This window comes from Cheilinus undulatus, linkage group 7, assembly GCF_018320785.1.
Source record: "Cheilinus undulatus linkage group 7, ASM1832078v1, whole genome shotgun sequence".
NCBI classification, from domain to species: domain Eukaryota; kingdom Metazoa; phylum Chordata; class Actinopteri; order Labriformes; family Labridae; genus Cheilinus; species Cheilinus undulatus.
The window spans coordinates 1,970,394-1,985,905 of record NC_054871.1 but is presented as its reverse complement, the minus strand read 5'-3'; the positions used below and the strand labels follow the sequence as shown (position 1 = coordinate 1,985,905).

The 15,512-nt window shown below is 39.1% G+C and overlaps 1 protein-coding gene across 4 annotated transcripts in view; it reads right to left on the bottom strand.

The window, feature by feature from the left end:
• The window catches only part of nfia (nuclear factor I/A), a 347,682-nt gene that overhangs the window by 24,734 nt on the left and 307,436 nt on the right, over nucleotides 1-15,512 (bottom strand). For 3 of the 4 annotated variants that reach the window (XM_041791310.1, XM_041791313.1, XM_041791312.1), the window contains one exon: nucleotides 1,393-1,571. In XM_041791310.1, the coding sequence (XP_041647244.1) occupies nucleotides 1,393-1,571 (179 nt within the window). The remainder of the gene's footprint in view (nucleotides 1-1,392; nucleotides 1,572-15,512) is intronic. The other variant, XM_041791311.1, reaches the window with a different exon arrangement.

Here is a 15,512-nt window from a genome sequence, read left to right as displayed (position 1 = left end):
GTGCATTTTAACACCATATTAGCACCAGCTAATCCAAACTGGTTCTGTGAGATATAGTTCTGGCTCAATATAGATCAAGAAAGGGCCCAACATAAAAGTCATTGCAACAGTAATGTTTCATAGTATTTCTTGGTCCTAATGGTCTTCTGGAGTTTAGTGTGTTTTTCCACCCAAGAGAGCAGTTTAGTGTGTTTGCCAACCAGAAGGGCACTTAAGCACACATTTTGGCTCCCAAGAGGTCACTTTAGAGCACGTTTTTCAACAATTGGGCATCAAGGGGGGTGAACCCCCCCGTGCACACCACTGTTCTTGAGCTAATCTGAAGGCCACATGAAGTTTGGAGGTCTGTAGCGACTGACTCTGCAGGAAGTTGGCGACCTCTGCGCACTATGCGCCTCAGCATCCTCTGACCCCGCTCCATGATTTTACATGGCCTACCACTTGGTTGCTGAGTTGCTGTCGTTCCCAATGGCTTCCACTTTGTTATAATACCACTGACAGTTGACTGTGGAATATTTAGGAAATTTCACCACTGGACTTGTTGCACAGGTGGCATCCTATCACAGTACCACGCTGGAAGTCACTGAGCTCCTGAGAGCGAGCCATTCTTTCACAAATGTTTGTAGAAACAGTCTGCATGCCTAGGTGATGATTTTATACACCTGTGGACATGGAAGTGATTGAAACACCTGATTTCAGTTATTTGGATGGGTGAGTGAATACTTTTGGCAATATAGTGTAGCTTTTATGGCTGCTAAATACATCTAGAATGCAACTGAATAGAAAAGTGCACAGTCATCATTGTCTAACGTAGAGAGTGGCACTTAAAGGTCAACATCAGTTAATGGACAGATCTACTTATTTGCATGAAAAGAGCAAATTGAGCCCTTGTTGAAGAATTTGCTGGTGTTTTCTATCTTATTCTTCTGGATAGTTTGGGTAGGGTTAATAAACTTTAAACATACAACAGGAAATTGCAATTTTTTTTGCTTTTAAGAAAGAAAAAAATGTCATCATATCAGATCAGAGAAGTTGCCATCCTAGCAGAGCTTTTTGAACAAGATTTTTTTTTATTTCAGTGTCATGAAAAATCTTCTGTTATTGTCCTGATGTTTTTACGGCTTCACTTTCACTCACTCAGCCCCACATGCTTTACTACATCTGCAAAAAGCAGAAAAAGCCGTCAGTGTGAGTGTGGTTGGAGGGGTGGTGGAGGCTGTATTGATTCAGTGTCTAGACACAGATATATCAACTATCTCGCTGCAGACACAAGGCCACACACAGACACTCTGCAGCCCTCTGTGCCCGTCAGACGCCGGAGAAACTCGCTCACATGTGTCTCTGAGTGTGGCTACGTGTGTGATCGGTGTGCGTGAGTGCTTGTGTGCTTACGTTGAGGAAGCCCACCTGTCCGGCCTGCTGGGCGGAGTCAGGACAGACCAGCTGGACGAACTCCTTGAGCGTCTCCTGCGGGTGATATCTGATGGCCGGGTGGGAGAAGTAAGAGCCGGGCTGCTGCAGGATGGGGGAGGAGGAGAAGTGGAGGCTGGAGGGGGGAGCGTGGGGGCTTGCTGTGGGGGGAGAAAAGAGGGGAGAAAGTTAGACGAGTTTAGATAAAAAGGGGGAGGAGGGAAGGAGAGAGAGTGACGTTTCAGGTTGATTAAAGAGGGTGTGGCTCAAAGGGGGTGGTTTAACATGCAGATACACCATGATGGACACACAGGAGACACAACGGACCATAATGCACCTCTCACACCCAGCTGTCTATCACAAAGAGTGAGTATGGAGTCACTAGAGACAACAATGCTTCATAATGGCAGGGCTAACCACACTCATGTAGCAAATGATGCACAAGGAGCCACAAATACATGAGCATACTTCTCAGACAGTGGTGTTTCTGTACCATAAACTCTATTTCTAACTTTCCTTATGTCACATGCTAATACTAGAGATACTGGATTTCTTATTGTCATGAGCCATAAGTTGTTATTGTCAAATTTAAAATGCGAAAGGCTTAAATCAGTGTTACTCAACCAAAGAGCCAAATTGTTGAAAAGTACCTTTGCAGGGGCCACAATGTAAGTGGTGAAAAGTAGCAAAAACAGCTTGAAGTAGCAATAAAAATAAGTTTAAGGTGGCAAAAATTGAGAGAAAAATGACTAAAATGAGCAAAAAACAGTCCAGAGTGGCAAAATAGGCCAAAAAAATAGGAAACAAGTGGTCATTAATGGCAAAAGGTAGCTTTAATGGGCGGGAAATGGTGAAAAGGGCAAAAATGGGATAAAAGTGGCAAAGACGTGGCAAATTGGAAGAAAAATAGGAAAAAAACTGGTATATATATTGCAAAAGGTAGCTTAAATAGGTGAAAAGTGGAAAAAAGTAGGGAAAACTGGCAAACAGAAGTTGCAAAATGAACAAAATGAGAAAAAAAATTGGTATTTAATGGCCAAAGGTAGCTTAAATGTGCAAAAAATGGTAAAAAAAAATGGTGGAAAATTGGCAAACAGAAGTGGCAAATATGGGCAAAAAGATAAGAAGAAAGTGGTATTTAATTGCAAAATGTAGCTTAAATGTGCAAAAAATTGTGAAACAGGGCAAAAGTGGGATAAAAGTGGCAAAATGGGACAATTCAATTTTAAATTTGAGCCTTCTGTGTAAATTTAAGAAACAAACTAATTAATGTGATTAATTTCTGAGGTCAAAATTTCCATTTTCTAAGGTTTTCTGGGGGAATAATATTTCAAATTAGGACATAAAAGAGCCACAAATCCTCAGAGAAGAGCCACATGTGGCTCCAGAGCCACACACTGAGGATCATCGGCTTAAATGTTTCACTAATGTGTACTGAATGAGGGTGTTCTCCTCCTCCTGAGCTCCTGGGCTCTGTTTTATCAAACCCTCTGATTATTACTGGTGTTAATTCATTTTAGAGACTATGTGGACATACGGCAGTAGTGGAGCCCTGCTTCCTGTGGATTAAAGCGCTCAGGCCGGGGTCACAGATGGGGGTCAGGTCGCTGCATGTACGCAGACATCCTGGCTTCACCTCTGGTCTGCGGCTTGTTCCCCCACCCTCCACCCCTAATTCTGACTATCGTCTGTCCTCTTCCTCTCTAGATAAAGGCATTAAAGCCCAAAATAGATCTTAAAAAAGATGCTTAAGCCTCCTCACAAAGGGTTAACTATAAACCAGTTTAGGGATGGGGATCAAGGATGAGAGCCGGATAGAGTTGGTTAAATTCATCAACATCCTTTATATTTTATTTCATGATTTCCTCATCAATGTCTCACTTCCACGGCTTTGAAAAACACGGCCCTGAGAGGCAGTCAGCTAACAAGAACAGAGAAGTGGAGGAAGTAAACATGGCAGGCCGTCAAAAACAGGCCAAAGTGCTGGAAAGTGTGGCTTCATTTCCCAAAAAATGATGCAAACAGAGTGGCGTGAAACGTCTGTCCAACAGTGTTTTTATGCAAGGCATGAATATTTTAGCACAAGAACTGTTAACTTTTTAACAAGAATACCATTTCTATCTATGATCCAGAGTCTAGTTATTACCCTTTAATTTTTTAAAGAAAATGAGCCGTAGTTTTGTATTCTAATTCAAGTTCAGAGACTGAGAACCAGAGTTTTGCTTTAACTGAGACATTTCCAAGAGTAAAACTACTTTTTTCCCAAAGGAAGAAATCGATAAGGGAATCAATAAAGAATTGAATGGATAAGCAGGTTGGATAATGGCGCTGATATCAATAAAATCTTATCATTTCCATCCCTAGATCAGTTGGTAGTCCATTACTGTCTAGGGCAGTGATACTCAACCTGCTCCACCAAAGAGCCAAGTTGTTGAAAATGCCTTTGCCACAATCTAAGAGGTGAGAAGTGGCAAAAACTGATTCAAGTGGCACTAAAAATAAGTACAAGGTGGCAAATACTGGTCAAACAGCAGTAAAACAGTGGCAACAAGGGGCGAAAAGGGGCAAAGTAGGCAAAAAATGGCAAAAAGTGGTTGAAAGTGGAAAAACTGGGAGAAAAAGTGTCAGAATAGGGCAGAAAGTGGCAAAAATTAGCAAGAAGTTACCAAAAAATAGTTACAGGTGGCAAAAAATGGGCAAAAATCAGCAAAAACATTGTAAAAAATGAGTTTAAAAGTGACTAAAATGGGCAAAAATCTGGGAAAAATGGTCAAAAAGCAGCAAAGAGTGACAAGAATGCTGAAAACAGTGGCATTTAATGGCAAACATGGCTTTGGGTGAAAAAGTGGCAAAAAAGGGAAAAAATTACAAATAGTAAACAGCAGAATAAAAGCGGCAAAAACTGGTGGCAGACGTAAAACTAGGGCAAAAAGAGATCTCAAACGTCGGCTTAAAGCAGTAAAATGGACTAAAAGTGGCAAAAAAATTGAAAAAATTGCAAAAAAATTGCAAATAAGGGCGATGGAAATATACAGACAAAAAATAAAGGTTTGAAATTAAAGCCAAGTTAATCAATATGGGGATCCAAACTGAATAATGCGGCTTGTTATGGATAATTTCTGAGGTCATAGTTTCCCTTTATAAAGGTTTTCTGGAGGAATAATATTTCAAATTTAGACATAAAAGAGCCTGAAATCATCACAAAAGAGCCACACGTTGGGTATCACTGGTCTAGGGCTTAACAATTTGGAAAATAACCTGACTGTAATTATTTTTCCCTATCATTGTGATTTAATATGCAATTATTTTTCTCATCTTATATATTTTTCAACATGAAACAAAAGAATAAACCAGTCTATATTAAATAACACAATCATAAATAGATTAAAATTTGGCTGAACACATATACTAAACTAGAAAAGCACTCAGAGAGTGCAGACCTCCGCCATCAGCCCCGTCTCCCAACAGTGAAGAACCCTTTAAAAACATTCCTGGATCTAGACGGTGATCTGGATCAGTCCCAAAATCTAATCAGTTCTTCCTTATGCCATTTCTGACATTTCCTGAAAATTTCCTGAAAATCTGTCCAAAACCTTTTGAGTTATGTTGCTAACAAACAAACTAACCAACCCGATCACATAACCTCCTTAGCAGATGTAATAAAAAATATAATAATAAATAAATGAATAAATAAATAAATAAGTACATTAGTAGATTTATATAATACATCAAAAAAATATTTAATTGTGAGTATTTTGACTTGTATGGCCAAGTTGATATAAATTGTCGTATTGAAGAGAAAAATCATTATTGTGCCATTCTCATTTTACTTCACACTACAGTACACCACTTTTAAAATGGGGATAGAGCGTACCATCTCGACATTAAACTTGCGTTTTAACACACATTTCAGGTAAACAAAAAAAAAAAAGGAATTTCTGAAAGTTGAAAATTGCAGAAAGCCACATTGCTACTTGCCCTAAATTTTGATTGATTGCCCAGCCCTACTACTGGCTCACAGGAGTGCTGATCTAGCATGAATAACCCCCACGCCTGCTGTTCTTTAATGCTCAATATGCAAAAGTCCACCACTAGGGGGCTCCCAACCAAAACATGAACATCGTGTGACGAGCACCTCCGCCCAGTTCTGCTGTTTACTTCCTGTTTTAAATTGAGGACTCTGTTCGATAAAAACGGCGTGTCTACAGTAGATTTCTCATAAAGGAGGAGAATTGCACTGATAAAAGCACTTCCTGATCGCTTTGGGAGTGATCCCAGAAGGCAAACACGTGCTGAAGGCACAATAAAAACAGAACAGACTTTTTTCTGTTTTGTAAATACATCTGATGATGTGCTTTTTACTGAACAGAGTCCTCGATTTAAAACAAGTAGTAGTATGGAGCATGAAGAACATGGAGGAGGGCGGAGCTTAGCAGCGCCTGGAAACGGGTGAGCCATGACTCTGAACCAACATATGGCATCCTGTTATAACTATAAAAGTTAAGCTCTGTCTTTTAAAACTTCAGGAAATATTTAAGAGTCTTTAAGACCTTAATATTTTTTTACATGGGAACAGTCACTTTTTAAACTGGTATTTCAGATTTCTACATACAGCATCTTTCACAACTGTGTGACCACACACTTTCTCAATCATTCACGGATCTGGGATGAACCTGATCCATTTTGCTTTATTCCATTGGAATTATTCGTCTTTGTTTTTTTGCATCATTTTGTTCCTTCCCACCCACCTCCTTTTCTCCTCTCCTCCTTTCTTCTTCTGCCCTTCTTTCACCCCCTGTTTCCTCCCTGTCCTGTCCTCTTCCTTCCACTGTCTCTCTCTTCCCTTAGTCATCTTTTTTCCTTCCTTCTCTCCTTTCTTTCTTTCCTCCTTTGCTGACTCCCTCATTTCCCTTCTGTTCATTTCTTCTTCTTCCACTCTTCCCCTAACCTTTGCTGCTCATCATCCTCCTATCACCCTCTCCTTTTTTATTAGCTTCCTTCTCTCATCACCTCCCATCCTTCCCTTCTTTCCTACATTATCTCTTTTCTCCCCATACTTCCTTCTTTTCTTCCTCTCATATTCTCTTCTTTTTGCCAACCTTTGTGTCCTTTTTCCTTCCTCACTTGTCACACTCTTACTTTTCTCTCCTCTCCTTTCTTGTTTCCTTCCCTCCTTCACCCCTCCCTCTCTCCTCTCCAATTCAATTAGGCCTCTAATTGGTCTAATACTCTCTGATTGCTCGTTAGTGGGTGAGGCCTCGTTAAGGACTGTGATGTATAGAGCTCTGAGGACTGAGAGAGGGAGAAAACAGAGCATGAGAAAGCCAAAAGACGAGAAATAAAAGATAGAGAGAGACATTCAAATATTAAAAAGAGAACGAGAGAGAGAGAGAGACCAGGAGAGCGAGAGAGGGATGTATGGAGAGTTAAAGCTGCTGCACTAATTCACTTAAAGTCGGCTGTGATTTATCACTCTGACAATACACACTGACCGAGCGTGGGTGTGTGTGTGTGTGTGTGGGTGTGTGTGTGTGTGCATCCTGCGGCCGATGTATTTACAGTAATCATTGGATGGATGGCTTTCTCTGCCCTCCTCCTCTCTCTAACAGGCATACACACATTTAAAACACACACAGACACACAAACACACCACGACATCACCATAAAGGAGCAGAAACAATCATCCAATCAGTGCGAAGGAATGCAAAAGAGACGTTTTATTTCTGTTTGAGTTGGAGAGACTGAATCATGTCACTGAAACACGTTAATGTTGGAGTCTTTACAGACAGCTGGAGAGACGGAGGTGTCTCCTGGTCCCCACAAAATAAAAATACTTTTAACCAGAGTTACTCAACCAAACAGCCAAACTGTTGAAAAATACATCTGCAAGAGCAGCAATCTAAGAAGTGGTAATTAAAATAAGTGAAAGGTGGCAAAAGTAGTCCAACAGTAGCAAAAGCATTGCAAAAATGAGTAAAAGGTGACTAAAATGGGCATAATTTTGAAAAAAGGGTGGGATAATGGGCAAAAGTGGTATTTAATTGCAAGCTTAAATGGGAGATAAAAGGATAAAAGTTTAAAAATTGGAAAAAAGTGACAAAAAGAAGTGGCAGAAATGGGCTTAAAGTGGCTAACACGGTCTTAAAAATGGCTCAAAAGGGCAGAAAAAGATAAAAATGGGTGAGAAGTGGCAAAACACGAGTTACAGGTGGCAAAAATGGGCAAAAATGGGCAAAAATTAGTGAAAAGTGACTCAAATGGGCAAAAATCAGAAAACAGTGGGAAAAATGGGTGAAAAGTGGCATTTAATTGCAAAAGGCAGCTTAAATGGGAGATAAAAGGATAAAAGTTTAAAAATTGGAAAAAAGTGACAAAAAGAAGTGGCAGAAATGCTCAGAAAGTGGCAAAAAATGAGTAGAAAGTGACTAAAATGGGCACAAATCAGCAAAGAGGTGGGAAAATGGGCAGAAAGAGGCAAATGATTGCAAAAATTAGGATAAAAGTGTCACCTAGAAAAGCACAGAGAGCTCAGACCTCCACCTTCAGCCCTATCTCCCAATAGTGAAGAATTCTTTAAAAGCATCCCTGGATCCAGACGGTGATCCGGATCACTAATATGATCTGATTCGCTGATTACTCCCTCCCCGGTGGGCGGAGACATGGTGAGGCAAAGCCTTGGCTTCGCCAGCACGGTATGACTGATTTTAACTAACAGATGGAAATAAAGTGGCATGTAGACTGTTGAATGTTGAACTCATGTATAACTATAACCATGAAGAGAGAAGAGGCCACATATCCAGCACCATATCACTCTGTAGAGGAACGAAGGCTGGCAGGGCTAGCTTTTAATGTTAGCCACACTGTAGAGAGTCTGTCAGGCTAACATCATACCAGCTGACATGATGACTCTGTGAGGAATCTGACTGCTTTTTAAGGATTTTCTTCTATTTAAACTAGTAGTTTCAACCCTCAGGCATCACTAGGGACATTTTTGTCCATTTGGGCAAATTTTTCCTCTTTTTCTGCTCCCAGACAAAGTTTCTTTCCAGGCAAATTTTTGGGTTCAAATTTCAGTTGCTCTAATAGTGGAACTAATGAAACGACAGGGTTTTCATGCATAGAACCATAAAAGGGAAATGGCTGATTTTAGTGGTGAATAGTAAAAATGACAAATTTGACTATTTTTCTCAAAAACTGAACCATAACATTACAGAATGCATGATTTTATCATGAAAAGGCTATGAGATCAAAACATGTTATTTGAATGGGAGTCAATGGGACGTTTTTGTCCTTAATGACCCAAAAGTGTTGTAAATTTTAAATTTGATGCTACGCAAAAACTAAAAATGCATCAAAGTCAATATTTTAGCTAATCATGTCCAAGCTGGATTTGGACATAATGCCCCAGTCATCCAACATTTGGTTTAAGGAAGATATAACATTTTTCTCTTTTTGTCATAAAAAACAACACTGACTTTAAGTAATCAAACAGGCATTTAAAGGGTTAAAATCCTCAAAATGATTGAATGTTTGGTAGTTCTGAGCACAGCTGAAGTTGTTTAAGAGATTTATGCAAAAATAAGCAGAAAAAAGTATTAATCTGTTAAGTTTTTATAGCAGGTTTTTGGAAGTGGACATTTTGTCCTTAACCCCTTACAGCCTGAAAACACAAATTATTCCAAATTAAAAAAAAACAAATAATTATTTATTTAACATATATATTTTTTCTATCTCATTTGATAGGTTAGGTGTTTTTGGTAACTGATAATCCACTTGAGGGCATTTTAATTATTTATCAGATTTTATTCAGAATGTTTTTTTTTATTAATTTATTGACCATATTGATTAGATAGAGGTATCATAAAAGTATGTGTCAAATATGATACAACAGGCTTTAAGGGGTTAATGGCTTTGAAGGGTAGTAAATTAAAGTGAAGCCTGAAGGGTAATGAAATTTAAATGAGCGTTTAGCTGAATGGAGAAAAAGATGCTGAGGAACATCCTGACTACAGGCGGAGCTTGTTGGTGGATTGAACTCATGCTGAGGCTGGTAGAGAGAAGAGCAAAAACATCTCTGCAAGAAAAGCAGAGATGTGTGGCTGTTTGTGCTTGTTTAATAAGTAAATGTGGTGAGTTCTTCTAAAGTGCAGCTTTGAAACCAAAAATAACAAATGTAACCAGTTCAGGGAAAGCAGTAGATCATTGTTTGTTGCCGTGTTATTGAACAGGTATGAATGTTGTCTGATTTTCACAGATATGACAAAAATGAGGGATAGGTTCCGTAGCAACTTCACTTTGAATAATAATTACCTAATGAAACATTTATCAAAGCGTATTGTTGCTTTCTGCACAAGAAAAAGACCCTGGACTAAAGAACCCGCCCACTTTCACAGGAGACCAATCAGTGTGCGCAGTGGGCATGGTGGGTGGATTCTCTCTGGATGCAGTTAGACATATGAGCAATCATTAAACACGTCTCTGATGCAGTTTAACAAAAGGCACTTGATATAAAGCATTAAATTTGGATCTCTTAACATTATGAGGGGCCTGTTAGCGCCCTCTACAGCAAGCACAGGTCACAGCAGCTACAGTTAGAAAGTTTCAGAAATAAAAACCGAAGACTGATAATTAATCTTTCTAAGAAAGTGAACCGATGAAACTAAACTGATATTGATCGTCTCGTCTTTCTTCCGGTAAGTCGGCGAGTTTTCTAAAACATGGGACTCTTCCTTTAACTACTCTGTGTGTGTGAGAGTGTGTGGTACGGAGGAGTAGCGGCCTGCATGTCGAACACAGAAGAAAGAGCCGGGATTAGTTCCACTTTGCAAATTGCCTCGCTTCACTGCCTCAGACAACCCCTCCTCCCTCCTCCTCCTCCTCCCTCCTCCTTCGTCTGTCTTCTGCCAACTTCTTCCTGAAGAAGATATTTGCCATGAAGACACGGATTGATAAATGATAAGAAGGAGGAGAGGATTCAAAATGACAGATACCTTTATTTAACCTGCAGGATGAAGGATGGAGGGAGGATGGAGGAGGAGGAGGGTCTTTAGGACAAGAAGGAGGAGGAAAGATGGGGAGTGCATGAGTTAAGGGAGGGAAAAGGAGAAAGCAGTCTGAGAAGAAAGGAAGGAGAGAGGAGGTGAACAATGAGACGTGAAAGAGACAGAGGGGCAAAAACCCTGAGAGGAAAAGAGGGAGAAGGAAGGGAGGAAGAAATGGAGGGGAAACTTGCCATAAGATTGGGAGCAGGAGAAAGAAGTACACATGAGAGATATTGGAGCAAACTGAGGAGATATGAGGAGAAGGGAGGGAGGAGGTGATGAGGCATAAGGGGAGGAGGACTCAGGAAATATTCTAGAAATGCTCAGAAGCATGTGGGTAAAACTGGGGGTTTATTTCAAGCTTTCAGCGTCCACCTCTACCTGTGCAGAATACCAGAGTGTTGACATTCTACTGTATTCAGATTCATTCATTTTAACCAAGGGAGCAAGCAGAAGCTGCAATGCATCCTGGGATATGTAGGCACCGCTTGACAACCAATTCATTGCTGTGACGTCAGATCAAACTTACGACAAGTATCAGTAGGACCAACATTATTTAACTGTCAGCTTTGAAAATCTAGAACTGATTCATTTAAGTTTAATTCGCTACTTATTCAAGATCTTTCTAGTCTTCATTAGACAAACGAAATCTGAGCTGAGTTATGAGATTCAAATGAGAAAATAGAAATGAAACAGAGGAAAACAACACAGAAGCTTGAACAAAAGAGGACTAGAGCCAGTGAAAAAAAAAATTGTAACTTTATTTTTCTCATATTAAGAGATATTTATCTATATTTCTCAGAAATCCAACTTTAATCTCAGAATTTTGACTTTAATCTCAGAATTCTGACTTTGATCTCAAAATTCTGACTTTGATTTCAGAATTCTGACTTTGATCTCAGAATTCTGACTTTGATCTCAGAATTCTAAATTTGATCTCAGAATTCTGACTTTGATCTCTGAATTCTGACTTTGATTTCAGAATTCTAAATTTGATCTAAGAATTCTGACTTTGATCTCTGAATTCTGACTTTGATCTCTGAATTCTGACTTTGATCTCTGTATTCCAACTTTGATTTCAGATTTCTGATTTTGATATCTGAATTCTGACTTTAAAGACAACATCTTAGAATTAAGACACTTTATCTCAGAAACAATGATTTTAATCTCAAAATTCGGTTCAAAGTCTGCAAATTTTTCTCCCCCTCCCTAGATTTGAAAAAATAAAAAAATAGAATTGTGTCTCTAAATTATCTTTCACTGGCTTTAATCCCCTTCAGGTGTGGGTGTTGCAGAAAACGATTTATGAAAAGTAAATTAAAGTTAAATAAAAGGAACAACACTGCACACAATCAAGATTACAAGCTCAGCATTAGCGCTAACAAACTCCAAATATAAAACCAGCAAACAGAAATGACAGAGTGACACTTGAACATAACCTGGAGAGGAGGAGAGAGGGAGGCTGGGGGTGAGGAGAGGGGAGACAGGGGTCAGACACACAGCCCTGCCTGAAGCCTACAGGTGTGTCTCTACAGGTGAAAACTCCTCCTGCTCTCTGTGCCTTCTCCTGACAAAACCCACAGCTAGTGAAGGGGAGGGTGGGGGGATCGCGTGTGTGAGAGAAGGGGGAGTAGGGGAAGAGTGGGGGAGGAGGTTCTGGTGGAGGTGGTCAGGGTCGGTTGGTCGGGGGTGACTGGTTGACGACCTCACCTCGAGGCCCGGTAATGACGGGCCGGTGGTGGTGTGTGAAAGCCGTTCGGGGGGAAGAGGAGGAAGAAGAAGAGGAGGAGGTGGAGGCGGAGGAGGCGCCGCTCGGCGAAGGCACAGCGCCGCAGAAACCAGACTTCTCTGACTTCCTGAGAGCGCCGGCGGGCGACGGCATCCCTGCCAAGAACCATGATGATGATGAGGATGAGGAGCGGGTCAGTGAGTCTTACTGTACACTTTTATCACCTCCAGAGGGGGGAGGGTTGGGGGGGGCTGTTTGGGTGGGTTTGGACGTCAGGGAGGGAGGGGGGTTGATAGATTGAGGAGCAGGGCTGCAGGGAGTCACAGGGAGGAAGAGGAGCACCGACTTCAATCAGTGGTTTTTCATTTGATTAGAATTTGATCTAACAAAACTTTTTTAAAAATTTAAATTTGTCTTTGAGACTTGCTATTTCATAAAAAATATCCAAAGAAAGAGAGATATAGCAAAACAAAAACTTAAGGAAAGAAATAGCCTAAAGTTGATCTAACAGTGATGCATAAATAAAAGAAAGCAGACACAAAGATGAACAAAAGGAGGAAAACTGGTAGAACAAAGCAAAACAAATTAGTGACGTCCTTTTGTTTATAATGGATCAAATTTCTATTTTTAAGAAAATAATGATTTCATCTGTTTTGCTCTGAGTTATCGTATGCAGGCCGTTAGAGATCACTTATATTAACTAAAAACCATAAAAATAATTTCTGTAATTGAAATCCCTTTAAAATGATCCCAAAATGTTTGCTGACATGTTAATATAAAAATAAAAATAAAAATAGTCAAAGACTTAAAAAAACAATCAAAAATTTGATTGTCATTTTAGATTTGAAACATTTAATTTGTCTCAGGTGTTATGGTTTAACTGGTGCTGGATTTACTAGTGACACTACCATGCTGCTGTGGTCCCAACCATAAGAATTAACTAAAGTTTGACAACAGTACAGGATTTATTTAATCACAGTGATCAATATAATATCAGAAAGGGGGTCTGGTAGTCCCCCAGGAAATTCTGAGCATCCAACCCCTTATTTCCCGAATTTTTGATGGATATTTATGAAATAATTTGTGGTGAAAATTCAGCTACACTCAAAAAAACCCCCAAAACAAATCAAAACAAAACAAAACAAACTAGAGGAATTGTTTGCTTTTGAAAAAACAAGTTCTGTTAACTTTAAATAAATGCATTTGTTGGATATATATATATATATATATATATATATATATATATATATATATATATATATATATATATATATTTTTTTTTTTTTTTTTTTTTTTTAATAAAGTAAAAGCAAATAAGTCCCCTGTAAAAAATATTTGTGTTTTGCTGACATTAAGTATTGAAGTTATCTCAAGCAGGGCTGAAATACTTTTAAACAAACCATCTGTTTGCTACATTTACAAGATATCATCATGCAGTTTCAACCTAAGTCTTTTAAGGTGAAATGTTATTATATTATGTTAGTTTATCATAAAATGGAAGAACTTCAAATTTATACATTTCATTTAGTTGAGTCAGCATAATACCAACGCGTCAGTGAAACTAATAATTTGAGCCACGTACTCCAGAGCAGAAGGTGGCAGTAATGGGTCACAAATCCACATGGCCCACTTGGAGAAGACAGGTAAGAAGAAAAGGATTAAACACCTGAGTGTTGATTTTAGCTCCATTCAGAGTAAACATCCTTCAGGTTTCATACATTCAGTAAAGAGGAAGGTTAAAAAGCTCCACCTACTGCCATTTTGAATCTTGAGGGCAGAGATTTCCCATCATGCCTTTGTGTGGAATATTTAGATGTATTTTAGATGGACGGACAGATGCATGCATGGATGGATGGACGGATAGATGGTGGATGTGCGGACAGATGGATGGATGGACAGATGGACAGATGCATGCATGGATGGATGGACAGATGAATAGATGGATGATGGATGGATGGATGATGAATGGATGGATGGATGGATGGATGGATGGATGGACAGATGAATGGATGGATAATGGATGGATGGATGGATGCATGTATGTATGTATGTATGTATGTATGTATGTATGTATTGATGGATGGATGGATGATGGATGGATGGATTGAAGAATGATGGGGTGCTTGGATGGATGGATGGATGGATGGATGGATGGATGGATGGATGGATGAACGGATGGATGGATGAATGGATGGATGAATGCTTGGATGGATGGATGCATGCATGGATGGATGGACAGATGAATAGATGGATGATGGATGGATGGATGATGAATGGATGGATGGATGGATGGATGGATGGATGGATGGATGGATGGACAGATGAATGAATGGATGGATGGATGGACGGATGCATGGATGGATGGATGATGGATGGATGGATGGGATGGATGGATGGATGGATGCCTGGATGGACAGATGCATGGATGGATGGATGATGGATGAATGGATGTGTATATGCTTTAGATCACAGGTGTCCAACTCAAGGCCTGGGGGCCAAATCCGGCCCGTGGAACAGTTTAATCCGGCCCCCAGGATGATCTGATTTTTCTGTTCTAACTGGCCCATCAGTCTGAGGTCTGCAGATTTCCTGAAGTATAAAAATGTGAACTTATCCTGATGATTTAAGATATCCTTATTAAGTCATAAAATCTGAAAAAGTAAGGAGTAAAAATGTTTAGATAAGGAATCAGGAATGTGGGAAAATAAATAAATTTGTGTTTTAATTTCATATTTTCAATTTAGGATCTCACAATTAGGACTCAAACTTAGGATTTTGACTTTTATTTCATACTCTGAGCATTTCAACTCATAATTTTGACTTCTTATATAATATTTTGAGCTTTAAGATTCATAATTCTAATTCTTAAGAGATATTTTGACATTTTTTTAAACCAATTATTTTGTATTTTACCTCATATTTTCAACTCCAAACTTGGACTTCATAATCCCATAGTTTGACCTTTTAGACTACAATTTGAAATTTTGACTTTTAATTTCATGAGTACAAATTTTATTTCGTTTTTTGACCTTTTAAACTCATAATTTTTTACTTTTAATATATTTGCCTTTAAAAACATTATTTTTCAGTTTCACTTTCATGTTTTGACCTTTTTGAACTAATAAATGTACTTTTCTTAGATTGTGAGCCCTTAAACTTTTCTCTTTAACTTTTTAAATGTAAAAATCATTTATCATCAGTGCTAAGTTTTTTATCATATAGGAGATGAAACAAGGTTGACCGTTTACGCTTTAAAAGGTGACCTTGTTAGGCCCTTAGGTTAGTCCTGAATCCAGAATCCGGCCCCTGCTGTGATTGAATTTGTCAGCAGT